At 50.3% G+C, this 25,797-nt stretch overlaps 13 protein-coding genes across 13 annotated transcripts; 6 read left to right on the top strand and 7 right to left on the bottom strand.

The window, feature by feature from the left end:
• Positions 1 to 170: 170 nt before the first annotated feature.
• Positions 171 to 1,480, top strand: MIND_00712400 (uncharacterized protein; the record flags this gene model as incomplete). The annotated part of the gene is made up of 6 exons (XM_037363826.1): positions 171 to 309; positions 361 to 440; positions 491 to 899; positions 952 to 1,199; positions 1,247 to 1,357; positions 1,409 to 1,480. The coding sequence occupies 6 exons, from the start codon at positions 171 to 173 to the stop codon at positions 1,478 to 1,480; spliced, it is 1,059 nt and encodes a 352-aa protein (XP_037219470.1).
• Positions 1,481 to 1,643: 163 nt separating this feature from the next.
• MIND_00712500 (Non-specific serine/threonine protein kinase) lies at positions 1,644 to 4,942 on the bottom strand (the record flags this gene model as incomplete). The annotated part of the gene is made up of 10 exons (XM_037363827.1): positions 1,644 to 1,678; positions 1,729 to 2,401; positions 2,453 to 2,786; positions 2,851 to 3,248; positions 3,307 to 3,376; positions 3,429 to 3,560; positions 3,614 to 4,114; positions 4,165 to 4,401; positions 4,455 to 4,521; positions 4,570 to 4,942. 10 exons carry the CDS (start codon positions 4,940 to 4,942, stop codon positions 1,644 to 1,646), a joined length of 2,820 nt encoding a protein of 939 aa, XP_037219471.1.
• A 74-nt stretch (positions 4,943 to 5,016) lies between these two features.
• MIND_00712600 (Non-specific serine/threonine protein kinase) lies at positions 5,017 to 7,520 on the bottom strand (the record flags this gene model as incomplete). The annotated part of the gene is made up of 12 exons (XM_037363828.1): positions 5,017 to 5,086; positions 5,146 to 5,326; positions 5,377 to 5,468; positions 5,517 to 5,617; positions 5,664 to 5,788; positions 5,834 to 6,433; positions 6,482 to 6,586; positions 6,698 to 6,815; positions 6,864 to 6,911; positions 6,960 to 6,989; positions 7,037 to 7,345; positions 7,398 to 7,520. 12 exons carry the CDS (start codon positions 7,518 to 7,520, stop codon positions 5,017 to 5,019), a joined length of 1,902 nt encoding a protein of 633 aa, XP_037219472.1.
• A 580-nt stretch (positions 7,521 to 8,100) lies between these two features.
• On the top strand, positions 8,101 to 9,797 carry MIND_00712700 (uncharacterized protein; the record flags this gene model as incomplete). The annotated part of the gene is made up of 16 exons (XM_037363829.1): positions 8,101 to 8,163; positions 8,217 to 8,239; positions 8,294 to 8,319; positions 8,369 to 8,421; positions 8,468 to 8,481; positions 8,527 to 8,559; positions 8,607 to 8,621; positions 8,670 to 8,712; positions 8,763 to 8,770; positions 8,819 to 8,828; positions 8,879 to 8,948; positions 8,995 to 9,026; positions 9,075 to 9,331; positions 9,380 to 9,465; positions 9,516 to 9,540; positions 9,587 to 9,797. The coding sequence occupies 16 exons, from the start codon at positions 8,101 to 8,103 to the stop codon at positions 9,795 to 9,797; spliced, it is 969 nt and encodes a 322-aa protein (XP_037219473.1).
• A 74-nt stretch (positions 9,798 to 9,871) lies between these two features.
• Positions 9,872 to 10,582, bottom strand: MIND_00712800 (uncharacterized protein; the record flags this gene model as incomplete). Its single annotated transcript, XM_037363830.1, has 4 exons — positions 9,872 to 10,054; positions 10,110 to 10,168; positions 10,210 to 10,506; positions 10,555 to 10,582. The coding sequence occupies 4 exons, from the start codon at positions 10,580 to 10,582 to the stop codon at positions 9,872 to 9,874; spliced, it is 567 nt and encodes a 188-aa protein (XP_037219474.1).
• Positions 10,583 to 10,621: 39 nt separating this feature from the next.
• MIND_00712900 (Myb domain protein 4r1) lies at positions 10,622 to 12,503 on the top strand (the record flags this gene model as incomplete). Its single annotated transcript, XM_037363831.1, has 9 exons — positions 10,622 to 10,738; positions 10,783 to 10,884; positions 10,931 to 10,997; positions 11,048 to 11,123; positions 11,171 to 11,225; positions 11,273 to 11,458; positions 11,503 to 11,626; positions 11,676 to 12,016; positions 12,066 to 12,503. The coding sequence occupies 9 exons, from the start codon at positions 10,622 to 10,624 to the stop codon at positions 12,501 to 12,503; spliced, it is 1,506 nt and encodes a 501-aa protein (XP_037219475.1).
• A 60-nt stretch (positions 12,504 to 12,563) lies between these two features.
• On the bottom strand, positions 12,564 to 13,640 carry MIND_00713000 (uncharacterized protein; the record flags this gene model as incomplete). Its single annotated transcript, XM_037363832.1, has 4 exons — positions 13,283 to 13,640; positions 13,071 to 13,232; positions 12,862 to 13,025; positions 12,564 to 12,809 (listed from the first exon to the last, which is right to left on the bottom strand). The coding sequence occupies exons 1-4, from the start codon at positions 13,626 to 13,628 to the stop codon at positions 12,564 to 12,566; spliced, it is 918 nt and encodes a 305-aa protein (XP_037219476.1). The 5' UTR covers positions 13,629 to 13,640.
• Positions 13,641 to 13,706: 66 nt separating this feature from the next.
• On the top strand, positions 13,707 to 14,459 carry MIND_00713100 (Flavokinase domain-containing protein; the record flags this gene model as incomplete). Its single annotated transcript, XM_037363833.1, has 4 exons — positions 13,707 to 13,938; positions 13,982 to 14,163; positions 14,208 to 14,310; positions 14,359 to 14,459. The coding sequence occupies exons 1-4, from the start codon at positions 13,749 to 13,751 to the stop codon at positions 14,457 to 14,459; spliced, it is 576 nt and encodes a 191-aa protein (XP_037219477.1). The 5' UTR covers positions 13,707 to 13,748.
• Positions 14,460 to 14,530: 71 nt separating this feature from the next.
• On the bottom strand, positions 14,531 to 15,181 carry MIND_00713200 (putative 37S ribosomal protein S18, mitochondrial; the record flags this gene model as incomplete). Its single annotated transcript, XM_037363834.1, has 1 exon — positions 14,531 to 15,181. One exon carries the CDS (start codon positions 15,179 to 15,181, stop codon positions 14,531 to 14,533), a length of 651 nt encoding a protein of 216 aa, XP_037219478.1.
• Positions 15,182 to 15,701: 520 nt separating this feature from the next.
• Positions 15,702 to 16,469, top strand: MIND_00713300 (RNA-binding domain-containing protein; the record flags this gene model as incomplete). Its single annotated transcript, XM_037363835.1, has 3 exons — positions 15,702 to 15,870; positions 15,921 to 16,013; positions 16,072 to 16,469. The coding sequence occupies 3 exons, from the start codon at positions 15,702 to 15,704 to the stop codon at positions 16,467 to 16,469; spliced, it is 660 nt and encodes a 219-aa protein (XP_037219479.1).
• A 118-nt stretch (positions 16,470 to 16,587) lies between these two features.
• MIND_00713400 (SSD domain-containing protein) lies at positions 16,588 to 21,067 on the bottom strand (the record flags this gene model as incomplete). Its single annotated transcript, XM_037363836.1, has 8 exons — positions 16,588 to 16,627; positions 16,679 to 16,785; positions 16,834 to 16,890; positions 16,938 to 17,012; positions 17,065 to 18,104; positions 18,151 to 18,373; positions 18,421 to 20,919; positions 20,969 to 21,067. The coding sequence occupies 8 exons, from the start codon at positions 21,065 to 21,067 to the stop codon at positions 16,588 to 16,590; spliced, it is 4,140 nt and encodes a 1,379-aa protein (XP_037219480.1).
• Positions 21,068 to 21,165: 98 nt separating this feature from the next.
• On the top strand, positions 21,166 to 22,807 carry MIND_00713500 (Diphthamide synthesis protein; the record flags this gene model as incomplete). Its single annotated transcript, XM_037363837.1, has 5 exons — positions 21,166 to 21,455; positions 21,502 to 21,623; positions 21,670 to 22,114; positions 22,164 to 22,437; positions 22,478 to 22,807. 5 exons carry the CDS (start codon positions 21,166 to 21,168, stop codon positions 22,805 to 22,807), a joined length of 1,461 nt encoding a protein of 486 aa, XP_037219481.1.
• A 2,304-nt stretch (positions 22,808 to 25,111) lies between these two features.
• MIND_00713600 (uncharacterized protein) lies at positions 25,112 to 25,684 on the bottom strand (the record flags this gene model as incomplete). Its single annotated transcript, XM_037363838.1, has 3 exons — positions 25,112 to 25,272; positions 25,320 to 25,394; positions 25,441 to 25,684. The coding sequence occupies 3 exons, from the start codon at positions 25,682 to 25,684 to the stop codon at positions 25,112 to 25,114; spliced, it is 480 nt and encodes a 159-aa protein (XP_037219482.1).
• Positions 25,685 to 25,797: the final 113 nt, after the last annotated feature.

Raw genomic sequence — 25,797 nt, forward strand, 5'->3', positions numbered from 1 at the left:
GGCTGATGCATTGGTTTTTGTAGCTGGTCCCATCTAGAACGCGATGCGTATAACGGGTTATTAACCAACGCGGTGGTAGATTCCGTGGGCGTGGGAACTTTTGATGCGTGTATCTTATAAGATAATTTTTCCCTTTTCCCCACCACCACCCACTCCATGCCTTCCCCGCTATGAGTCTTAGAAGACTAAGGGCCCTCGTTTTGGGCGAGTCTGAACTTGAACCGCACAACATTCATACCTCCCTCTCCGCCTCAGGCATCCCAATAACCACCGTCGACTGTCGCAGCTGTTCAAATCCTTGTGAAGAAGGTGTGTTGTTTTACCCCCTTCCTCGCCTTGGCTGCATCTGTTTTCTCTTAGGCCACTCCGAGTACCCAAGGCGGTTCACCATCGACTACGACTCCACACTGCTCGGGTCAATGAAACCATTCCGACGTCAGGTACGCCAACACAAGCATCTCGCTTTACATTATTTCTGATTCCTCTCCAGATCGTTATATCCACCGGCAAGTCGGACTGGGACTTCAATATCACTGACACGCCCGACTCGCTCGCCGCGTCGATTGCCCTTTCCCAGCCACCCACACCCGCGCCGGAGCCTATTTCCATCGAGCTGGACGAAAAAGCGGCGGGCCAGTGCATACCCGGAGTTTTCACATCGTCAGATTCCACACGGCTGTCTATTCTGAATGGGAGCCACAAAACGCTTTCCGTCGAAGAAGAAGAGCACACAGTCTTAGTGCTGCCCGACTACACAATGGTCGTTGGCGTCCGCCCCGCCGACGCGCCCGAGCTCTGGCGGACTGTTTTAGACGCGTCATTACCGCGCCACGGAATGACGACCGAAAGAAGCGCTTTCTCGAGCTACGTGCTTCCTTTTGCTTGCGTAATCCTGCTGTGTGGGTTCTTCTTTACTCCCATCTTATCAGACAAGTGCCGAGCAATTCACAGGCTCCCACAAGCGCAGGGACAACCGCTGTGCGATTTCGGCGCCGAAACTCGAAAACGCATTCATTCGGTCGCTGGAAGGCAAAGGGTGGACAGCACATACCCAGCTAGAACACATCGTCGACCCCCCGCTAGAAAAATTCTCGGGGTCAGCGGAGGCGAAGGAGCGTCACATCGCAGACGAATTGCGCGCACTCCCGGCCACGCGAAAAGCACTAATTCTGAGGAATTCGCACATCGGCGGTCACAAGGTGCGTTTGAAAGCTTTGGGGAGCCTCTTCTGACAGCGGACCAACAGTTTTCGGGCAATTGCGTACTCTATCTCCCATCAGGGTCCTGCATCTGGTATGGGCGCGTGTCAACGCATGAAGTCGAATCGATCGTCGAAAACACCATCCTGGGTGGTTTGGTAGTGCTGCACCCTTGTTCCGGTTCCTTTTCTCACTAACCTTCTTTTTAGGTACTCCCCACTTTACTTAGAGGCGGGATGAATATCTCGCGGCCTGGATGCCCCACTTTGCATGACTGGTAGTGTAGCAGAACCTCTAATCACACAAAAAGTCTACATCTTTCAAGATATTACTACACTATTCTCTACGTTATGTGGTTAATTCCAGGTTTCGTGAAGCAACACACTATGGTACAGGCAAGCGATGTCCGTGGTGGTACAAATGGCGAGATATTAAAAAAAAGTCTCAAAATTCATCTTCGAGGCCAGTAAACCCCAGTCCTTGCCAACAAGTCAGATTTTTACCCAGCTAGAAAAAAAAGACACGGCACCTTTCCTACGCTTATGGGCATAGCGTCCAGCGGGCTTCGATGGGTCCTCAAACTCGTCCTCAGTATTATTTGTGCTGTCCTCGCCCGAGTCAGGTGTCTTGGTCGCTGCCCGCATGGCAAGAATACCCCCAGGCGCAGTCACGCTCTCCCCTCCTGAATACGTAAACCCACGGAAATTCTCCTGCACACTGTTGGTAAGCGGGCTCCCCGCCGCCTCCACCTTCTTCTTCTTGGGCTTGATGTCGATCCCCGCCGCCTTGGGCCGCGGCCCAGTTCCGTTCCCATTTCTATTCGTCGAACTCTGCCGCGATAGCGACGCTCCGTTTTGTCCCGGTGTCGGACTGGCAGACGCGGAATGTCCCTCCCGTTCGCTCCCGAGGGGCCCGTTTGGCTGATGGTGTTGGCTTAGCGACCCAGCGAGTACCCAGTCTTCAGAAGGGTCGTTCTCATCGATATCCATACCGTCAATGCCAACTTCGTGAAGATCAGCAGAGGTGAACGCTTCGTCAAAGTTGGCAGTCGATTCGTCTGACTCGACAATTGGCTTGAACGGGGGCGTGACCTGCTTCCGGGCAAGCGCGTCCCAGTCTAGAGAGGCAAAGAAAGGATGCTCTTTCAGTTCTTCGGCGTCACGCTGGGCACCTAAACGGAGCTTTGGATTACGGTTCAGAAGCTATGACAAAGCATGAGGAACCATGATTAAGCGATAACGGAGGAGACATACGCATTTCACGAACTGCTTCCCGTCCTCGTTAATCGCACCCTTCGGGAACCGGATCTTGCCGAAGCAGATGTTCTTGTACATCTGCTGCGTATCCTCAGCGTAGAATGGGCTCCAGCCACAACACATTTCGAATAGCAGCACACCCAGTGACCAGAAGTCGACGAGCTTGGAGTAGCCAAGCTCGTCGAGGAGCATTTCTGGAGCCAGATACTCTGTTGTGCCACAGAAAGTAGTCGTGAGTTGGTCGGACCGGAGATCGGCCTTAGATAAACCGAAATCACAGAGTGCAACATGACCCGTGGCGTCGAGGAGGATGTTTTCTGGTTTAAGATCGCTGTTAAAAATAAAAGAAGGAAGGTCAGCAGATTTAACAGCAGTCGGCTGTCACCGGGGCTTACCGATACACAATGTCATACTTGTGGAGATGCTCAAGGGCCAGAATGAGCTCAGCAATGTAGAACCGCGCACGCTCTTCCGTGAACCTCGTTTCCCGTTGCAAATGCCAGAACAACTCGCCTCCACTCTTAAAGTCGGTGATGAGGTACAAGTCTGTGTCCGTCTGGAAGCTAAATTTCAGCCCGACGAGGAAGGGTGATTCGAGGGACTTTTGTAGAATTTTGCGTTCGCCGATTGTGTGTGCAACCTCCTTTTTGGCGACAATTTCCTTCTTGGAAAGGACCTTCATGGCGTATATTCGTTTGGTATCGCGTTTCCTCACTTGGAAGACTTTCCCGAATGTTCCGCGGCCAATAAGCTTGAGGAATTCGAAATCCCGTGGGGTCAACGCTCGCTTGGTCTATAACCGACGGTCGTGAGTACATTGCGACAAGAAGCCAGCGCGTCGGATCACGCACTCGATTTTGCTCATATGTTATCTGGACACGCATCTCACCGCTTACAACCTCGTTTTCGAATGGGAGGAGCCTCCGCGAAAGTCAGGATCTCGGGCCGGAAAAAAATAGTTGGGGTGACGCACTTGTACCATTGGTCAACCGTGTGGTCGTGTATCAGAACAGGTTTGATTTGGACAGTCCCCAAGAAACCGTGCTCAAGGGCAGAGCGGTCGTAGACGTTGAAAGTGATTACAGATGCTTCGGAGGTAACATCGCTGTGGAGCAGTTAGCGCCACGTTGAATTGAGAGGGTAGATGGGTGCCCGCACAATGATACTTCATGCTTCCAGACTGGGTTGGTAGCAGAGATGGAGCCAAATAGGCCATTGGATAAGGTAGAGGTTGGTTTTACAGAAGATGCGGGCGAGGAGTTGTTACTTTTCGCACTGCCCCGACTTCCTCGCCTGTTAGCCTCGGCAGCAGCAGCCTTGGTCCCGATGTCGTTGAGAGCAGTCATGGCGGACGATGTGTTGAGGGAAGTAGGAGTGCCTTTGATCTCCTTGTCCGATTCTCCAGTCGGGTCGCGGCTGACAAACTCATTTTGCTCGAATTGGACAACGACATAGGGTTTGGCTGTCGAACGGACGTTGAGAGCCCGGGCCTGTATTAACTTGACGTGAATCTGGCCCTTGGATGACGAGCCAGAAGGGGAGGATGAAGTTGCGGAAGAAGAGGGAGCAACAGAGCGTTTGGCGGGTGGTGCTTTGGGCATTGAAAATATGGGGGCAGAGAGTGTAACGGAAGTGGTGGGCAGGGCCGAAACGAACCCGCTGTGCCTATATTAGATCTACAAAGTAAAGCAAAGAACATTGCCACTAACGTCGACGGAGATGCTATCGGTGTTTCTGCTCCTCCAGTGGGAGTCTTCAAAAGATGATGGTAGGCAGTAGGAGACCGAGGCGGGTGGTTAGGCATCACGTCAAACGGGTTTGTTTCTTGCGCTGACGCTCTAGGCGTCAGCTGGTCTAGCGGAGTGGAGGGCCAGAATTGTAGCATTCTGGGGAGGGCAGAACGAAGTGGACAACGATGACGATGGGAGGATAAGACAAGGAAAGTTCTGTCCATTGGGGCTCCACTCGTCTTGATCAGCTTTGGTCAGCAGCTATATACCGTATCGCATCCAAGAAACCCCCTCCCGCTAATCCTAACGCGATGCTCGACCTAACACCAGCTCCATCTAATCCGGACTTTAGTCAAACAGCAAAATTCACGCTTTTGCACTCACAAAGACCGCAAACAATACCGGCTGTGCCTACTCCGGCCCCAGTCATTGCAATTCTGCCCCAGCCCACTCTTTCCAGGCCCTCTTCAATAGTCACCCACCCCAGCGAGACCAGGCCAAGATACCCTCCGTCTCTCCCCGCGCCACGTAGAGCCCCTAGTATGACCCGATAATTTTTTGTTTTATGGTAGTAGTACCATCCTTTTTGCGTCGTTGGAGTTCGGTGTGCATTCTCCGCCAGGAACCTAAGCGAAGCCAGCTTGGCTCCTCGGTTTAATCCAATTATTGCCCCAACCGCAACAGCGCCCAATGGCACCGTATACCACCGCGACGATACCGACAGTCTGATGCTTTTCTTGTCCACCGCGGCGGTCATGTCAGAAGTAAGAAGTGTGATGCAGCAAGTAGCCTAAAATAAAATAACAAGTTGTGTGCGACTAAACACCACCACTACTCTGAGGCGTGCGTGGTGACTTTGGTGACCCCGGGATTCTCGATAACCTTCTCGACGCCCGCTTCCCTTGCATAGCGCCAAACACACTTAATCTACGGTCCGTCGGACTTCCCATTGCATCATACCCAGCCTCCCCGACCATTACGATCTTGTTCGTATAAGGGTCTATCCTGAATTTCTTATCCGCCAATGCTTGTCGGATTCCTTCGGGGTCTCGTTGTTGCGCGAGTAACTGGCCCATTCCAGTCTCAGCTCCAACAGCTACTGCGGACGCGATTGTTCCAGGTTGATGAACCAGATTGAGATCTGTCAAGTTTTAGTTGACTGTCCCGCGGCCGAGTAGACTCCAAGCTGACCTTGTCGTTCCCAACGGTGGAATACATGAATCACAGCGGCTACGATCGCGAGCAGGAAAAATAGTGCAGCCAGGGCATGCACTGCAAATTCGCTAAGGATTGTTCCAGCCTCAATAGTTCTTATCAAGCTGATAACACACCTCATCCATAGACGAAGCTCGAACGTCTTAATCTGGACCGAAACAGGTTCTCGATTATCCAAAAAGTAGACGGCTTTGGCAACAAGTGTGAGGTATTTTGACTATAACCGAGTCAGATAAGAAAGATCAGCATGGGTACACACCCACATAGACTGCATTGGACCATAGGACAAAGTTATCAGAGGCAAAGGTGCCCTGGACACCTTGCGAACTTTGAACGGCCGCCTGATAGACGGCTGCAGGCATCGTCAGTGCGATAGCGTTCATCCTCGCTAGAACCATTTTTAGTGAATGAATTTGAAAGCGGAAATCGGTACCTGTAACAAACTTGTCTGGATTATTGAGAGTGAAATTGATGCCATTATACGCCCGTCCGTTGAGTGGGTCGCCAGTGAGATTCCCAGCCAAAGAGCCGAATTTGGAGGTAGCCGCATTGAAAGGTCGCAACTCACGAACATTGGTAACATTTCCACTGCGAAGATCAAGAGTGACTAGCGCGTCAACTAATGAGATAGTTGGTGTGCAATATGTCGCCGATGATTTGGGAGATGGGACGTAAGAGAAGAACCAGAAGATCGTAGGAAGAAATTGTGGTGGCGTAGAACCCCCGCAATTAGCAGTGCTTGTTCCAAAAAGATCCTGTGCACTATGGTCGACAACGAAGGAAAAAGAGCAACCGCCCTGCGACAAGGTATTCGTCCAACCACTTCCGTCCGTGTGGTTGGTCATGGTCACGGGTACCGATACACAATTGGTGTTAGTTTTGACGACAGTGACATTGGCGAGTAAGGTGCCATTATTCGCAACGTTGTAAGGAATTTCGAAGGGGGTAACAGTATAATCCTCCCAGACAAACGGCGGTTCAGGAAGGTTATAACCAACACTGGCTGATGCATAGCCAGCAGCAGTAAGGAAAACTAACTGTAATATGAACAACAATAAATGACCCCGGACGGTTTACGCACTTGTCAGATCCTGAAACTCGGAACTCTGGTTCAAACCAACAGTCGCAACAGTGTTGACATTGAAAGGTTCAAGAGTGAACCAAGTATTCTTGACATTGAGTAAAGCTGAAGCAAGAGGCTGGAAAGCCAACGTCACAAGAACCATGACAGAGGCAGCCGTGACCTAAAAAATCCTCGACTGAGCATTGAGAACTGTTCCGGGAAAGCGATACGCACAACCCAATGCCTGTTGTACAGCGCGTGCGACCATACGAAGAAATTGCTGTGTCGCGTGTAATCCAAAAGAAGACTTTTTTTGGGGAGGGGCATCTCCGCGCGCCAGATCGACGTAGGGCTGCCGTAGTTGGAGAATGAAGCCATTGGTCAGGAAAGCGCCACATACCTGCATCTTCTTGATCTCAACATCGGTCCAAGTCCAGAGAGCCACGATCTATGTTTGGGTCAGTCTTTCCCAGTAACAATGATGTGGGAGACAGACCACAGCGGCAACGATCACAGGAGGAAGTGTCTATGGCCAATGTTAGCGAGAGGCGATTTGGCGAGGACTAGGCGTACATAGACATAATGCATCGGGCCAGTCACGTTGGTCGCATCCCCGCGTGTCTTCCAGCCGTTGTTCTTGTTAGTGAAGTGGAAGGCAATTTCCAAGGCAATGGCAAGGCAGACGAGGAGAACAATCAGTGCGATAGCATACCAGCCTCGCAACGGCGCTGGGGTCCAACCAGGCGGTAAATCGTCTCCCACCAGCGGTCTTGTTTTCTCGTCCGGGGTCGCTGGATAGCTGGCGAATTGAACATGGCCTGCCTCTGAATCGAGAAGTCGCTGAGAGGGAGTAGCAGGAGGACTGGGAGCCTGAGACGAATTCTGCATCATCAATATTCAGCAGACATAACTGGCAAGGAGAAAATAGGCATACGGCTGGTCGTTTCGGAGTGGGAGAAACTGGGGAGGATAGAGAGAGAGAAGGGATTGTTGAAGCCATGGCGCCTTTGGGTAGAGGAGGAGGGGAAGCGGTGGTGGTATTAGTACCGTCAGACATGTCGCATAAGAAGGATAGGAAGCAAATCCGTGAAAGTCAGGAGAGCCTCAGCGCCGTGAAAGAAGAAAGGGAGGAAACAAAGGGCGAAGGGTGCGTGTATGTCTCAGCTCATGGACATCATCAAGGGCGGGATGATCGCGGCGCCGGCAAATTCGGCGCATTTGGTTTTGGCTTGCTCGGGTTGCCTTACCCTTCATTTCGACAAGATTCACTTGGAGGAAGCCTGTTTACCTTGTCCTGGTATCACAGCAAATCTTCCCGCTACCTTGCTGAAGTTCATGATCATCTGCAGTACCTGCCAATGTTTGGGAGCTTGACTGTTGACAAAGTCCCCACCAAAGTCCGCACAAACGTGCCACTTGCTCCCACCCAACCTGTCTCTTATGACCATGTAGCTCTCTATCTATCTGCCAACTTCAGGCGCCATCTTTTGACATCCATCTTTCTTCTCGACTTTCCTTGTGAAGCCTATTGGCCGCCGAACTCGAAAACACAGCCATCGTATTCTCTACAAAGACTCGGCTAAACACGACCACCGTGGACGAGCAACTTTTTTCACTCCCCCATAACATTGGGCACTATGTCTGCCGCCCTTTTAAAAGCCGAAAACGATGCGGTTATCCAGCTCTACGCGACAAGCTTGGTGTGTTGCTCTCCTGCTCCCTCGCTCTCACGCGTCCCTAAAAGTTTCTGAAGATCGGGTTTGCGGTCGCGACGACGTAAGTTTACATTGTCCCTTTGTGGAGATTCGCTTAATCGTCAATCACTACTAGCATCTACGGAATCTCCGTGTTGCAAGGTCCGTCAGACACGCTCCCGCCCGTGCCTAGACTAACTTCTATTCGAAGTCTATCTCTACTATCGGGCGTACCCGAAGGACAGACTTGCTCTCAAGCTGACTGTAAGTCGCTCTATCGTCTTGCTCCAGCTCCTTCACCGGTTATCAGGTCGCATTGCTCTTGTAAATATCAAAATTGGAAAGCTTTCCCAACACTGATTATTCTAGTGCGGTTGATACCTGCGGCACCATGTTTGTTTGGTGTGTGCACTAAGCAGTAGCCATATCTCCTCACTGACGCTCTTTAGCCATTCGCTTTACACGTAGGAAACTGCATCAGCTTTCATATTATCCACTCATGCCCAAACAAGCTACCATGTCTTCAACTACTACACCCCATTGAAAAGTCTCGAAGTATGCGTCATTTTTTAAAACACAACGAGTACTTGCTTATCCTTGGCTAGATTCCATGGTGAGTATATCGAAACTTGGTTTTAAAAGTGCTTACCGCGCATTCAAGGAGTTTCGCGGTTCGTTGAACTAAAAAGCTCTTAGTATCAGTAGCCAATGTCTGCAACAGGTGGAAAAATTCTTGGTGACTTTTACGACCTTTGTGGCGCAATGCTTCTATGCCCACACCATCTACAAAGGTGTGTCGGTTGCAGCTAAATCCTCTCGTTCTCACAAGATTGCCAGCCACCTCTCACAGACTCACCTCCGCATTCATTGTACGTGGTTGATCATCTTTAACACACGACCTAAGACTACGTTTATAGATGGCTTTGGCTCTTGCTGCTCTCGCGCTTGGCTGTTGGACAACTGAACAGATTTTCGACAAACCTCTGGCTGTTGTCAGCACGCACAAATTCGCCGTCATCAGCGCCTGTGTGCAGAGTTTTGCCGCCCTCGACGATGTTGTCATCACCGCCAGTCTCTGTTATTACCTGCGACGCCGACGTGGGGATCTTCCTAGCACCAATGGCTTACTCGACACTCTCATGGTTTATGCTGTCAGTCGAGGGGCCCTCACCGCGTCCGTTATTGTCTTTGCCTTCTTGACGATCCTCTAACTCTTGAGCAGCATTGCCCAAATTCTTTTCTTGATTACAAATGTCGGGTTCCCCGGCCGGACTTATTGGCAACCGTTCCACCAGGTGGTCGGCAAACGTGGGTAATCTGTCTCCAGTTCGTTCATCTGCTCAACTGAACGCTCGCAGTCTATGTCAACTCCGTCCTTGCGACGTCAGGCCTCATTTAGCTTGACAATATTCTGGCTGATGGTTCACAGGCTCAATGTCCGAAGCACATTCGCAGTTCGCTCAGAGGTTCAACTTAACACCCTCAAGCTGACTGTTCCTGGGGGATCAGCTGCCATCGAGTCCCGAGCTGAAGACGGTCGCTTGAAGCCAATAACCTTCAAACATCCAATCACGTCAGCAACGACAGACTCCAGCACCGCTGGTGACGCGTCGGATAAAGCCGAGACGAGCTTCCCTTGATTTGCTTATGTTTATCTTGTGACTTGTAATTGTATGTCGATAGCAAAAGTTTGTACACCAGCAAAAACGCAGAATCATCTCTTGACAGTCTGAGCACGAACCCGCGGGTCGCCACGTTCATTCCTTTTGCGCAGCTTCTCCTGTCGTTTGCTAGTTGATTCCTGTGGAGTCGATTCTTCTGGTGGGGCCGAGGACCTTCCAAAGACCATAGGGGAGATGAATGATGTCCATAGCTTGAAGATAGCGTATAGTGGTATCTGAAATAGGAGGCATTCAACACATACCACCCACCCCCAAAATAGACAACCATACCACCATGTAGAACCACCAGAACCATTCGCCAAACGCGCCAGATCCAATTTGGCAAAGCCCTGCAGGAGAGAAGTCAGTAAATTTGAATACCACGCAGCACTTGACTTGCAGGTAATGTAGAGGACATCAAAGCACCATTCGATAACGCCAGGCTGGCTGAGATCTTCACCAAAAGATATTAATGTGCCTGTTGTGGGGTCCCGTCTTGTTGTGCCAATTTTGATGAGATAGTTAGATAGGAAGAAGGCAGGAAAGAATGTAGCCGTGTAGAGGAAGAGCGAGCCTTTGGAAGGCGGCAGAGACGATCTGCGAAAGAGGAAACGCAGAATGAGGGACAGAATAGTTGGCAAAAGCATCCCCAGTTTCAGGGTCTTTACAGTAGCCTCATTTTGGCTTGCTGAAAAAAGTGAGAACGCGTCGCGCGGCACAAGCAGAGCGGTCTGACCGATTTTTTTGGCCGCTGCGTTGGCCATTTTGGAGAAAGGAGGGAGTCACGGTCACGCCCCCGACATATGTCCGCGAAAGACCTTGCTGTCAACGCCCTCCATGCGAACCAACGACATCAGTATAATCTCGCGGCCCAGGCGAAACGTCTAGAGGATGAACTAGCTGAATTAGACAAACTTCTGGTGTGTTTTACCCCCACGTTTCGATTGGATCTGACCGACAGCAGCCTCAAATCGACATTCAAGAAGACGAAGAGAACCTGGATTGTGACTTCTACATCGCCGATTCCGCACCTCCAACCTGGCCCGTCAAAAACTTTCTTCATCCCGTAATTCTCCCAAGAACTATATGCTACCCCTCTAACTCACAGCAAGGACTCTCCGTTTCACGACGATGCAGCCAAACGAACGCGCTATCTGAATTTTACGACGCGACATCCTAGTACACAACGCAACTACATGTCTTTCCAGCTTTCTAACGAGGTCATTTAGTATCATCTGCCAAAGAGGTCGATGCATTGAGGACGGCGGTCGGCGTAGAGTGGAAACGAGTCGAACGGCTCGGAAAGTAAGTCCAAATGAAGAAACCTCTCCACTGCTCATGCGTAAGCTTAGCTCTTCGGGGACCTCTACGGTAGATAGCCTCAACTGGGCAGCTATCGCGGAAAAGGTAACTGCCCGCCCAACCAAATCTCTTCTGTAAATCAAACTTCGCAGGTTTCAGACTTATCCAGTACAACTCGAACAGCAATCGAATGTAAAATCAAGTGGATTGGCGAGTTTAGTCCCGAAGTTAGGCGTGAGCAGTGGAGCAGCTTTGAAGTCGCAGCCTTGGAAGGCATCCTGAAGAAAATACCAGGGAATGCAAAAATCGATTGGGTGCAAGTAGCAAAAGATCTTGGGGTTGGGCTTTATCTTCTTTCTGATGACTGCTTATCAAGTGTCAGACAAACCGTCTGCCGATAGACTGTCTTCGTCAGGGACTGCAACGTCCGCCCTTTTCCTGGACGGACGAAATGAACCAGAGAATGATTGACGCAGTCGGTCGCTATGGCCAATGCTGGGCGCTTGGTAAATTTTTAGAGAATTAGTACGAGCTTTCCAACTGACTGGCCTGTAGTCGCCAAACATGTTTCGCCAGCCGTAATGGCTTCACAGTGCTCTAGTCATTGGTATCGCGCTCTTGACCCTGCTTTGCACTCGGGAACATGGTCACCAGAAGAGGACAAGCGATTAAAAGCAGCCGTCCTTGGGTTCGGTAAATCGTGGGTTCAAGTCGCGACTGCAGTACCAGGAAGGAATAATGAACAATGCCGAGAACGTTGGATGAATGCATTCGAGAAAGGTTCAAAAGATACAGAGTGGTCAGAAGAAGACGATCAGAAACTGCTCGAGGCTATAGGGTTGCTGGGTAAGAAGTGGAAAGATATCGGTGTACAACTTGGGCGCCCGGCCAAACACGTCAGTCACTCGTCTTTTTTACTGTGAGGTTTGCTTAATATTTTTCAAGTGTCAACTTCGTGCCAAAGAGCTGCATAGCTCAGGTATTGGCCCTCAACAATCTCCTTCGCTTTCTGCCAATTCGAACGATGTCGTACAGCAAGCGCAGGACCCGGAACTCGAAGAAAGACCAACTGTTCCACTACCTCGTCGGGGGAGGAAAAACGTTATCACTACTGTTCAATCAGACGAGCAGGTGCCCAACCCTCCACCACCTAAAAAACCACGGGGTCGTTCCAAGAAAACGACAACAACGGATACCGCTTCTGTTGAAAACCCACCGGCATCGCGTCCTAAGCCTAAGCCTCTACGAAGAGGGACGAAAAGGGCAGCGCCCCCCGAATTCGAGTCTCAACCTGAACGGACAAGACCAGAGAGTGAACTCAGTGAAGTCGATCACGAGACCGCACTATTACCAGATTCTTCAAATGTGCCAGGACCTTCATAACGACGATCCAGGCATTTTGATAAGTAGTACACAATATATGATACAAAGAGCCCAAACGCGTCAACTAGCGATAGAAGTGCGAGGTCTGTTTCGAGACTTGCGGGAGGAAGATTGAGTCAACTTCCACCTCTTGCGCGGATGAATGGCCGTCTCTGAATTGACGATATGTCCAAGCAATTCTCCTTCTTCCTGGCCTTTCGCATCTGCCGTGGCCACCATTAGGTTTTTTAAAGAAGTTTGTACCAGGCCGGCCGTCTCCAACTTCTTTTCGAGGGTAGGTATGGCGGCTCGTTTTGGAGGTGAGGCCTGTTAGAAGTCTGTTGGCTTCGCAAAAGAATGTAACAAATTCATCACGCACCGGCGTTCGTAAGTAGGTGTGTTTGGGCGGAATCTTGGGGGTAGAGTGTGGCAATCCACGAAGGGTTACAGGTATTATCGGTGCGACTTCGTCATCTGAAGGCAGCCGTGTTGGAGAGGGGGATCGAGAGCGAGCTGGAAGCAGACTGGGGACGGCAGGTACTTCTGTTGTGAACATTAGCAGCTATGGTCAGGCTCACAATGACGCACCTTTGCTCTTCTTCTTGCGCTTCATTTTGGACCGCATCGGTCTGAGCTTCTCTGGGACGATGTCCAGCTCTTCACAGGCGAGTATCATGTCTGTCGCAATTGCCCCAGACCGGTTGGAGAGGTTTGCGTATTGGTGTGCCCGCTCGTATAGCCGTTGGATGACTAGAACGGGTTAAGTTATATGTCTTAACTAGAAAAGAACGCGGATTTACACGCAACAACATCGCGTTCCAGGCGGTCTAAGGCTTGCGCGTCTGATGAAGAGAAACCCGCATCGCTCAATTCCGAGACGAGCACTCGTCGGATTGTTTCTTTAGCGACCGCCGGAGTGATCGATGTCAAGTCTGGAGGCGCTGGTAGCTGGTCTTGCGGAGGAGGGGTGGGTGGTTTTGTGGGTTGGAGATTGTAAGCTGGAAAGTAGCTTTGTGGGTAACCGGGAATTTGTGGTGAATACGGTGGTTGAGGAGTATACTGTGCCGGTTGGGGCGTGTATGGAGCAAAAGAATTGTAAGGGACGGCTGCTGGAATGGGTGGTTGGTATGCATAGAAATTGGCCATGGTGGCCTGGAGTCAACACCACGAATCCAAAATAGGCAGGTCTCCCTCGGACCAAAAATAATCGGTCCGGTCGGAGAGGATGATTCAGCATTACCTTCACTTCCGCGTCCGTCGTTTCCAATGAGCACCGCCCAGGAAATTGCCCAGCTTCCTCAACGACCAGAGGCTCCTCAACAGACCAGTCAATTTCGACTTTCCAGGCCTCAGATCGTTGGGCCAGATGCTCCCGAATCACCATTCCCGATTCTGTTATCGGGACCCGTGCAAAAAGGTTTTGGGCGAGGTAGCAAAGATCTCGGTTGTCCCACTGGTAAGCGTGAGCTGTTGAAATCTAATAGCTCAATTTCTTCAAGCCAATCTACCCGACGAGTCATTCACCCCCATGAGTTCTGTAACCAAGACAGGCATCTACTATGGATATGCACAAGTCCTGCCTCAAACAGAGAGCAAGCTTAGTGCGGAAGACATAAAAGTACACCCAATGGTCATGAGTCTAGGCTGGAATCCTCATTACAACAACGAGAAACTCACGGCGGTGAGTCATAGCAATGTTAGCTGCGCCAACTCAAGCAATCATAGGAAATCCACATCATGCATGACTTTGCCTCGGATTTTTATGGCTATGAGATGAAGGCGGTTGTTCTCGGGTACATTCGACCCGAGTTACGCTACACATCGCGCGGTATGTCTCATTGCGGTCACAGTGTGGTTGGTGACATTGCTTCTCCAGAGGCGTTGATAGACGACATTGAAGTCGACAAACAGGTCGCGTTGAATTCGTTGGATAGACCCGGGTATAGTAAATTTAGTGAGGATGCGCATTTCAATTAGACATGGGTGGGTTTAGACTAGATTCTTGGAGAGATGAGACTAGGTCAACAGAGAGTAGAATGGCAGCATACCTATCTCCGCTTCATCTTTCTAGAACGCGTACCACCAATTTTAATGGGCGTTCGGTCGGTAATGGAAGTGATATAACGTCGAACATCGTCGCCTTGGGCAGTCGCAAGCGATTTGAGCAGCGCCTCGCGTCCTTGACCGAAGCCCTTCACAAACAGATCGACCCTGAAGTCTTTTTCTTTCGCTGCGTGGGTTTTTATTTTTTCGAACATGCGAATAGCACACTGGTAGCCAGCTTCGTATGTCGAGCGGTTGCGCTTTTTGAATCCGCAAGACCCACCAGAGAACCAAGCGATGATAGCACCATTGGCGTCAGTGAAGGTGTTTATGGTATTGGTTCGGGTTGAATGGCAGTGAAGTCGGTGGGCGGGAGCGGTGACTAGAGTTTCATGCGCGCCATACCTCCACTTTCCCAAAGCTCCCTCCCTATCTTCTTCTTCTCTTCCTTCATCCTCAGACTCCGACTCTGACTCCTCTAACATGTCCTCAACGACGGGTCCCATCATGTCCTGCAACGTCTCTGGTTGTTCCCATGAGTGACTTTGAATAGGGGAATTTTCAGGCGACCAGTTTGAGTATCTAGCACCCAAGATACGTTTCGACGTTAGCCGGGGACGTACCCTCCGCAACGAAGAGCGGAGTGCAGCAAACATAGAAAGAGAAGCGTTACAGCCGTGACACATCTTTCCACCCAACGCCATGTCGGTACGAAGTTCGAGTTCCCGTGTCTTTCCGATGGATAGCTCACAAGCGTACAGTTCTCGACTACCCTTTATAATACTTTCTTCCGGCGCAACAGTGCGTCTTAGAAGAGAACGCACCTCAGACTGATAATAAAACTAGGCGTGTTTGTAACCACTGTCTTTGCTGGAGCTGTCGTATTCGGCATTGGCTTTGACACAGGCGTCACCGCCTTTTACGACCGCTGGAATCGAGGCGTATGTTATCTTGCCGCTACTACCGGGGTTCTCGTAGCTTCATCTATCATTCGCAGAAACAATGGAAAGACATTCGCCATAAATACGTTCAAGCAGAGGAGGAGGAATAGACGGGTGCTGCCTAGATTCTGGCTCGAAAGTACTGTACACACCGTAATTAAGCAGCCACAAAAAGAAACTTGGTGGAACTGCATTCTGAGCGTGACTTGAGAAAAGCCTTTTCGTTCTGACCACCATGTCCACGCGCGGCAGATCCCTGTCGCCAGCCATGGATGTCGACAAAGCCGGCGCCAGAGTCGTCGTGGTCACCAATCTCACCCGAAACGTTGCTGAGACCCACCTTAAAACCATTTTTGGGTTCTATGGCGATATTGTCCAAATCGACCTGCCAACATTCGGGAAATGTGCGTTATCCAACAATGTCATTTGAACACACTCTCTGACGCGGATGTAGCCGGCCAAAATCGAGGCAAAGCTGCCTTGGAGTACAATGACTCTACTGCTGCAACAAAAGCGACCTCACATATGAACGGCGGGCAAATTGACGGTGCAGTCATAAAAGTCGAGCTTTCCGACCTCCCCGTTCGGCCTACTCGGAGGGTCAGATCGCCTTCGCGCTCTCGTTCTCGCTCTCGTTCTCCGGGCTTTCGCCGCCAGCCACCACCCCGGACTCGTGACTCGTATCGCGGACGACCATATCGTCGCGGTGGACCTCCTCCACGTGACACATATCGCCGTTCTCGCTCCCGGTCTCCAATTCGTCGTGGAGCACAAGACAGAGTTGGCCCTCGCAGACGCTCTCCAAGCTACTCTCGGGGAGGATATAACCGTCGTCGCTCTCCTTCTCGCAGTCGGTCACTGCGTTCAAGCAGGTCACGTTCTCGCTCCAGATCACGGTCCCGTTCTCGCTCTTATTCGTCTTATTCGCGGTACACAAGGAGCAGAAGTAGGAGTCGTAGCCGGAGTCGCTCTCGCTCAGTCAGTCGAGGGAGACGGAGTATGAGCGATATTAGAGACAGCAGGTCAAGATCAAGGTCGCGTGGCAAAGACTAAGTAAAGGCAGACACTGCAAATTTGTCTCTCGTCTTGTGATTATGGTATCGAGTTAGTAGTGTACATGTTTAGTCACTCGCTATTGAATCATCGTCAGCGAGGAAGGGACTAAACACCGTGTCAGTACTAGTGTAAGCAATTGAAGACACAGAATCTTACGCATATTCATAGTCGTTTCGAATAGCATTTGACATCCACTCTTCATCAGCCTCCTGCTGAGGGAATCCGGGCCCACCAGCTAAGCTTAAGACCACGGGTAGCAGAACCTTGAGAAGCGCTTAGTCGAATGGCTTGGTAGGAGGCTAAAAACGAACCAATCCATGCAGAGCACCCGATATAATCAGCGTCAGCCACATGCGGAAATAGTAGATCTGAATGGATGTCAACAAGCACGGCAATGGACGTGTATAGTGCACACCTCTAGCAGTCGAGATCGAGTTAATGCTAAGACTGACATCCCAATCAACTTCGTAAACGTGATTCCGGAAAGCACCTAGTTTAAAAGCATCAGAGAACAACAACAAGAGGGATAAATGTCCACGCACAGAAGGTCCAACATCTACCAACGCTGTCCACATCCGTTCATCGCGTTCTCGTTGACCCGCGGGGTGATCCATAGGCAACCCAGACCCAGCACTCATGAATGCACGAGCTATATGTGCACAGAACTCGACGGCGATGCCGAGGGAGATTACCAAGTTCACCAGACTTATGGCGTTGAGACTAATGCCCCATAAAGCCATTACTCCCATGACCGAGACTACTGTAAGCCCAACAACGGTAGTCACAATCGTTCCCGTCCGCCATGAGCCCAAGAAGATGGAGGTCACTAATAGCACAGCTCCAAGTCCAAGTCCAAGTACTTCTTGTGTTATGGCCACTATATGAGCGTACTGGTCGAAAAAGACATAGAAAATGGAGTATGGGAAGACGGAGGCACCGGTCCGTTCCGAAATATCATCGGCGATGCGATGAGCAGCAGCGAACGCGTTGATGAAATCAGACTGAGTCTTGAGTGGAGAGTGCATAGTCCGGAAGTGCGACGCAACGACTTGAGTTTTATCGTCATTTATGGTAACAGCAGTTCCAAACGATGCTTTGCCTCCAGCGGGACAAGCCTCGCTGGTCGGTGAAATTAACCACTGTTGTAGGTACCGCATAAATTCCGAATTTTCAGGGAATCCGTCCATAGTGATATTCCAAGGCGGCTGTCGATCCTCATAGCAAGGACGACATCGACTGTCAGGGTCGCGTTCGCCGCAAAACACGCTTTCGTTGGTTTTGCGGACGCGACAACACTTGTCCGCGTTGGGGTCTAGCCACGCAAAGAAATTGTCGATCCACGACGCAGTTGGCTCTGCGATGAAGGAGGACTGGGCTCGTTTCCGCTCCGCTTCTAACGTGTTTGCGATGGAAAGTTCGTCACAGGTTGTGTATCGACCACAAAGTGCTTGCTGCCCCAGTCTTTCCGTTACATCTATGTCACGTGACACAAAATAAACGGGAGGTCCAACGTCTAGATAGCGGTCCAGGTGATTGAAGTATGAGACAAGGTAGGATTCTGAAGGAAGGGCAAGCCTTTCATCTGTTGAAGTATTGAGCGCTGGTGGTGTGAGGGCCCAAGTACCTACCTAAGCCAAGCTCTATATGTTGCATTGAGATAATGGAGGCGACAAAAATTCCGCTGAAAAAGAGTAGCGTAACTCCTTTTACTATCGGCTTGAGTAAGAATGGCGCGTAATAGCGTCGGATAAACCGAGCAATGCGACCAAGCCCTCCTGCATAAACTGGGGCATCAAGGAGTTGAATTCGAGGCGGAAGCCTTATGAATGGGAAACAATCAACCCGACTGGCCTGAAAACTCGTAAGGAAAAGTTGAATCGTAATGTGATATTGATTACCTCGACCCGACGCAGATCCAGCAGTAATGCGCTGACGAAAACCGTCACTTGCAAGACGGCGTTTAGGAAAACACTGCCAGCGGCGTATAGGGCAAAATTGCGAACCGCGGGCATAGGTACAAGGGCACCCAGTCCAAAAGCAACAGTTTCGGTGATTGTACTCAGCAAGATTGAGGGTCCCATCTTGGCCAATGTCCTCGCAACCCTCTCTTCTGCAGACAGATAGAGCGGCATTGAGGCGGCGTCAACATCGACATCATCTTGAGTGGAATCGAAGGGGGACCTGTGTGAGTTGGAAGTAGGGGAGATTGGTGTCGCAAAACCAGGTCCATGCGTAGTGGGTGCTGCATTTGGGCCATGCAATAAGTTTTGACGATCAAGTTCGTGCACCAAGATGAAGACATTGTCGACACCGACAGCCAGAACAAGGAAAGGTATCACCTCTGCGATGATCAACGTGACCTTGACCCCCATAAAAGAGAAAAACCCAACGGATGAGGAGACTGACAAAATGACGAGCGCTATTCCGAAGAGTCCAAGCATGAACTTGGAGTCAATGAAAAGAGCGCGAGGTAGACGAGGAAAGAAACGAGGGATTGCGCGCGAGTCCATAGACACAGACGAAGATACCCCGCCTGCGCCTTTGAAAAGTCGAGGGAAGTTGTGTGCCCAATGGACAATGGATGCCACAAGCCCTTCGTCGTCTTTCCCTGCGGAACCACTTCCGAGGGTCACCGAGACATAGAAGAACATGGCAAGATATGATAGAACCACAATTCGAACGTCCATGTTGGCGCTCTTGTTAATCTCCTCCTCTAGCGATACTCCGGTGGAAAAGGCTATGCTAAGTTGTGCATCGGCAGCGGTCCGCTCACTGAGCTCTTGGAGATAATGACGAAGTGTCACCTCCCATTCCATTGCTTTGGCTTGAATACTTGGATCCAACGAATCGCTGACAACATATGTCACTACCATGGCTTTGGATTCCAGATACTTTTCAGTGTCGCCATCTTGGGGGACACCACCAAGAACGTATTGAGGAGCGAGGGGTTGATCATAATCAGGTCGACATTCTACCGGTTGTTTGGCGCACCCTTCGAGCCTGTCTTTCCACGTGGTTTCATTATAATCGCTCAGGTCATTGCCAAACCAAGCACCAACAGATTGAATGACGCATGCTCCTCGAGGACCGGCAGGTTTAAAGCAGACGTCCGTCAAACGATAGCCATTTGGAGATCGAAGAGCCCGAATTTCCTCTTCGATGTTGAACCAATAATGTAGACGATCATAGGAAAGCACTGGTTCTTCGTTCTCGGCCCCAGTTTCATCAACAGCGGTGATGAAAATCTGCTCTGCTCGGTAGAAGGGACCGAAGTGTTCGTCGAAATACTCTTTCTGAAGACGACTTTCGGAAGATGGCGCAACCCAAAGACGTACGGGATCCTTTTCTATGTCGAAATATTTCCACCCAACGTTAAGCAAGCCCATGACAAGGAAAACGATGGCAAATGTCAGCCAAGGTGAAGACGCAGTAGCCAAGCCGAGACGATAGAATCCTCGGCGGAGAAAGTTGTTGAGAGGATATTGTCGTGGTTGAACTGTCTCGATGGGGTCAACGAGAGATGCACCGCGGCCTAAATGGCGGGATTCGAACTGGGTAGCAGCAGAGTCGTCGTCAATATATTGAGCAAGGGATGCTGCACCAACTAGACCGCGAGTTGGTGATCGAGGAGAAGTTATGGAGGCAGTGTCGGCAGAGAGAGCCATGCGTTCGTATGTGAGCTCTCGTCGACGCCGAATAGTTGTTTGGATGAAATAACCAGCAAAAAAGCTAGCGACAGCAAGAGAGTAGGCGAGAATGAGGATGAATGAGAGACATGTTATAGCTCCGACATGACAGATTGGCTCTGAGCCAGGTGGGGGTAAATCTGGGAGAGCAGGACAAATAGAGGGACAGTCGATGCAAGGACACCTGCTGCTCAAGTCGCTGTCATAACAATTTCGCGCAATGGGATTAAGTGCGTCAATTTCGGGAGGACTGCCCATAGGGAAGTTCATTTGGAATGGGCTGCCAACGAGAGGTTTCTCGTCACCCATGAACTTGAGAAATGAGCTATAATTTTTGGCTCCGCCGCCAATGAGGTCCATCGCGTACGAGTTCGCAGCATCAAATTGAACGTTCTTGCAGCTATCAAAGAAACCTTCTCCATACTGCTGGCCGACAAAAAAGTCGAGGGATTTAACTGCGCTTTTTCCAGGCGTCGTTTGTTGGGTTCTGGTTACATTGACAAAGGTTGCTTGGTTTGGAGAGCAGGTAAATGAGCAAAAGAATGACCGGAAATTATTCCGACATGCAGGACAGGAGGAAATGACTCCTTCAACGAGTTTGAAGTTGTCTTCCAGGGCTTGGAGCTGGTCAGACGTGCAACAAACATTGCCTTCCGCAAATTCGGCGCCGCAAACATCAACAAGAAGCTCTCGGGCCTCAGCATCCTCTGGCTGCGTCTCTATGAGATATTGATTCCTCTAATTCGACTGATATACGCACCTCAAATGCTGGGCCGTCATAGACACAAGGAAGGGGTTTGAATCCGTTGCGACCACAAGAGGAGCGCATAGCGCAGTGACCCTGGCGAGAATCCGCCATGGCTGTCGGGTGAGAGCCGCGCAAGCTGGCACGTAAACTTGACGGGCACGCGTTTGAGAGAGAGCTAAACGCGCTCAGCTGTGACGGACAGTGACATCATGGCTTCATCTGACCCTCCAAATGCCGCCAAACCTCGGAGACGATATGTCGGCACAAAATCAGCGACACCGTCTCGTCCAGGCGTTCACACAATGACCAACCAGATACCACAAGAGTTGCTACAAGATGCTGACCTCAATGCGGCCATCACACAACTTCCAAGCAACTATTCACTGGAGATCCACAAAACGATATTCCAGATCCGAAAGAACAACGCAACCATGGTCGCTTTACAGATGCCAGAGGGTCTTCAAATGTTTGCCTGCACAATTGCTGATATAATCGAAAAGTTGGTGGTCGTCGCATTTCTGGTTCTGACCCCACCCGCGCTTCAGGTTCACTCCAGCGCTGACAGTCATTATGGGTGATGTCACCTATGGCGCTTGTTGCGTCGATGACTACACTGCAGTCGCTCTCGGATGCGATATGCTTATTCATTACGGACATAGTTGCCTGGGTGCGTAGCTTTTCGTCAATTACTTCGTGTCTCAACGGTCTTTTAGTGCCCATGGATCAGACGTCGATTAAAACACTCTATATCTTCGTCGAAATAGCTATAGACTCTGACCACCTTATTCAATCCATCCGTCTCAACTTCCCCGATGACCGGAACCGATTTTTCGAAGGTCTTGTGGCTGGGGAGGAAGAAAGAAGTCAACTCCCCGCTGGGAGCCAGATATCACCAGGCTCATATCTGCAAATTGAGGGACCATCCTCATCAGGTAGCGCAACTGAACCCGAGCCAACAAGACTGGCCTTAGTTTCTACCATCCAATTCGCCGCTGCCCTGCAACGTCTGAAGGACGACCTGTCATCGGAATACGATGGATCCACTTCCAATCTGTGGAAAGGGAAATACGCTGCAACTATTCCACGATCCAAGCCTCTTTCTCCAGGAGAAATTCTCGGCTGTACAGCACCACGTCTTGGCGATGTCGATGCGTTGGTGTACGAATTACTACATCTCAGTTATCATCATCTCTTAGCCTCCTTGCAGTTATCTTGGGGACGGTCGTTTCCACCTCGAGTCGATAATGATTGCAAATCCTTCTGTCCCTGCATTCCGCTACGACCCATACTCCAAAAAGCTGACTCGGGAGCGATACGACCATCAAGAGATGTACGGAATTCGCTCAAAAGCTGTTGAAACGGCTCGAAAGAGTATCAATCAGTTTGCTACCCACGACCCAATAATCGATGCTCCTCTCTGGGGCGTCATTCTTGGGACGCTTGGGCGACAAGGCAGCTTCAGGCAACTCCAGGCAAATCTTGTTATCTTCTCGGTTTTAGGCTTACTCATGTCTTCCTCAGGCCATTACTAGGCAATTGTCCGAATCCAAAACCAGTATTCCATTCATGCCGATTTTACTTTCGGAGTTGTCGCCCGCAAAACTGGCTCTCTTCAACCCACATATATCGACATTTGTTCAAACATCTTGTCCTCGACTCTCAATCGATTGGGGATACGCCTTTTCGCGGCCGTTGTTGAGTCCGTACGAAACGGCCGTCGCTGTAGGACAACCCGCGGGTTGGTTGGAGGGGAAGGGTGGCAGCTATCCTATGGACTTCTACGAAGCAGGCACTCCCTGGGCAATCTCTCGTCGTACTGCTGTATTCCCACCAAATAATATACCTGAGTGATGATCTGTGACAATGCGTGACATGTGACTTTATCGTTTTCTCTCCTGATCACCCATTCGATGGATCCTGCTTCCGTTTGTCGCGTTTTTACGCGTCATTATATTTCACTGATGTACAGTTTGCTTCTTCCCTGCTCGAGGGGCCGTGTTTTGGCGACATGCCCTCCTCGCAATCATCAACTGCTTCATCTCCCACTCAAGTCGCTGCAGTAACCAAGGCTATCGACCAGCAAGATATAGTGCGCACACTCTGGATACGCGTAGCCTTGCTCATACTATTCAGGCAGCCTCGACTCCAGAATTGTCATCGCTCTCAGTTCAACTTGCAATATTGCCTCAAGTTGTCCAAATTCTCCCTCCAGATTCTGAGAAACAGACAAATGTCGCTACGATGCCGCAGACACAATTTTTAGAAAACGTTGCTACCGAACCGGAACAATGCCAACCAGAACCTGCTCACAATGTAAAGTCCAACTTGAACCCGACGTAATGTCAAGCACGTCGAGACTTATCCTTCGCAGCTTGAATCTGAATTATTCATCCAGCAAGATAAAACATGCTTTGACACCGAAAACGCGCCTTCCTCGCCCTCTTATCCTTCGTTCGCTTTTACCCCAACTCACAGTCTCCAAGAGACACAACTCAATGACTCCTCATTCAACGCTGAACCTATCTTTCCGATCGAATCACAAACAATGCCCCCTTCTCGATCTATTAGCGAATCGACGTGCTCGCCTCCAGACTCCGCGCTGTGCGAAGAAACTGACGAATCACAGTCCAGAGGCGACTACACTTCCGCTCATGCTCCGAGTCGCACTTTAAATTTTCGACCAACCCAACTCGACGATGATTCGTTGTACAACCCTGAATATATTCTCTCAACCGAAACGCAAGCAATGCCTACTTCCAAGACTGCCAATGAATTGACATGCTCGTCACTGTGCGAAGAAACGGACGATCCTCAGTCCAGAGGCGACAACCCGTTGACATCATCGCCTCCAAGTTCTAGTCCCCCTGCACTATTTTCATCTTCGCCTCTCCAGATGTCTGATTCTTCAGTTTTTGAAGTTCCCGAAGAATGTGTTAATAGTCAAACATTTTCCCTTGAAGATGTTCGCTCGGATGAAGTATTGGATCTCAACTCTGAAGACCACTTGCAAGATTTACACGATGACGACGAGGGGACAACCACTCAAGTATGTGTTCGCATGCTTTTCCGAGTCTTTATGCATTGCGCTATAGAATGAATTTATTGATTTGCCGCCAAGCTCTAGTCCTTTCAGAAGTTCTAGTCCAGTCGCAGGCGTAGAGACTGACGATGATTTGAGTTTATCAACAGAAGCTAATGATTTGCCTTCAAAACTAGAGGCCCTTCTGCATAACCACCCAATGGAGGTAGGACTTTTCGAGTGGCAATTTCACTTGATCTTGATCGAAACAGGAAATACTCACTCAAGAAGAAAAACCTGAAGCTGCTGAGTTGAAAACTTCATCTGAATCAATTGCACCAACAGTGAGTTCGCGCCGGTTGCAACACATACAGATTGAAGCAAGATTCCAGCCTCCGCATACCAAGCGTCTCTCAGCAACATCACAAAAGTCACAGCGCAAGCTGTTAACTAAACCCTTCCGCCCGCTCACGATCATCAAGAAACCAAAAGTCTCCGAGCTGCCGCCGACTGTGCCACCAGCCAAACAAGAGCCTGTGCCTCAAGTGATGCCTGCTCAAGTGATGCCTGGAATGGACATGAAGAAACATCGAACCCAGAGAGCGTCTGCTCAGTTCAAATCGCCTCTCCCCTCATCTGTATCATCGTCATTGTCTTCGTCTGTTCGGCAAACACCGACAATTCAGCTTCTTGAGCGGCGATTGCAGGTATTGCGGCGTGCTGTGAAATTGCAACAAGACGGAGAAGAAGATATTTTGCAAGGTTTGGCTGCCAAGTGGACTGAGGCTGGGCGGGAAATCGCATGGGAGGTCTGGGGACTTGTGAAAGACAACGAAGCATCATCGTCGGAGAGCGGGAAGCGGAAGCTAGATGATTCGTGGGGTTGGGGTGATGACAATAACAGCAAGAAAGTCAAAGTCGAGGAACGAGAACGCAACTGGGGTTGGAGTACAACTCCTACTGAAGAGGAGCATCCCCCCGAATCCACCGAAATGGCCGACGCAGATGAGGATATTCAGCCAAAGGAAACGATGGGAAGTATGCTTTTGCGGATGGGAATTGCGCTGGAAACGCTCGGTTGGAATGAAGAAGAAGGTGAATTCGTAGACGATGACTAGATGTACAAGATTTGTCTTTCAACTGTTGCGTTTTGACCCCTTTAGCGCAAGTCTGCGCGGTATTGACTCGTGTAGTTCGTATGCAAGTCGGTATTTAGGCCGCAACTTCTGGACAGGTGGGTAAGGCGGTCTGTTGAGGTCCCCGTCAGCTTCTTGCGCTGTTTGTTGTAGTTGCTCCACTGGAATCATTCGACCAACAGGATAAGAAGTATTTCAAGGCACACACATGTTTTTATTCCAAATGTTGCGAGTTTCTTGTGCTCTTCTTCTGTCAAGACGTCCCATAAAGGCGAGGTGCTTTCTGTTGACAGCTTAATAGCGTTCAGACTGCGAAGAATGTTGCGTACTGTCCAAAGGCTTCGTTGGTGCGGTAGCTGACTCTTTAGGCATTTTTATAATCACATTTGAGCCAGAGGCTTGTCGAGCCTCTTCTTCCTTGGCTAGACGCGCTTTTGCCTGGTCGTACTGTGCCTGCAGTTGCTGAAGTAAAGTATCCTCGTCTTCTTGGGACATTGGGCGTGCCGCGCCACCGCGTGTACGAGCAGATCGCGTCTGCGCCAGGACGCGCGACCAGCGAGAGAAGTTCAGCATTGATTTGGTTTGGGATTCAAAGTTATGTAACGCGTCACATCCGAGAATCTCGGAAATCCCATAAACGGGCGACGGCGTTTGTTTGCGCTTGTTGCTGTCTTTTCCCACGCTTC

Source organism: Mycena indigotica (genome assembly GCF_014461135.1).
Source record: "Mycena indigotica strain 171206Taipei chromosome Unknown Mind.scaff0006, whole genome shotgun sequence".
Classification (NCBI taxonomy): Eukaryota; Fungi; Basidiomycota; class Agaricomycetes; order Agaricales; family Mycenaceae; genus Mycena; species Mycena indigotica.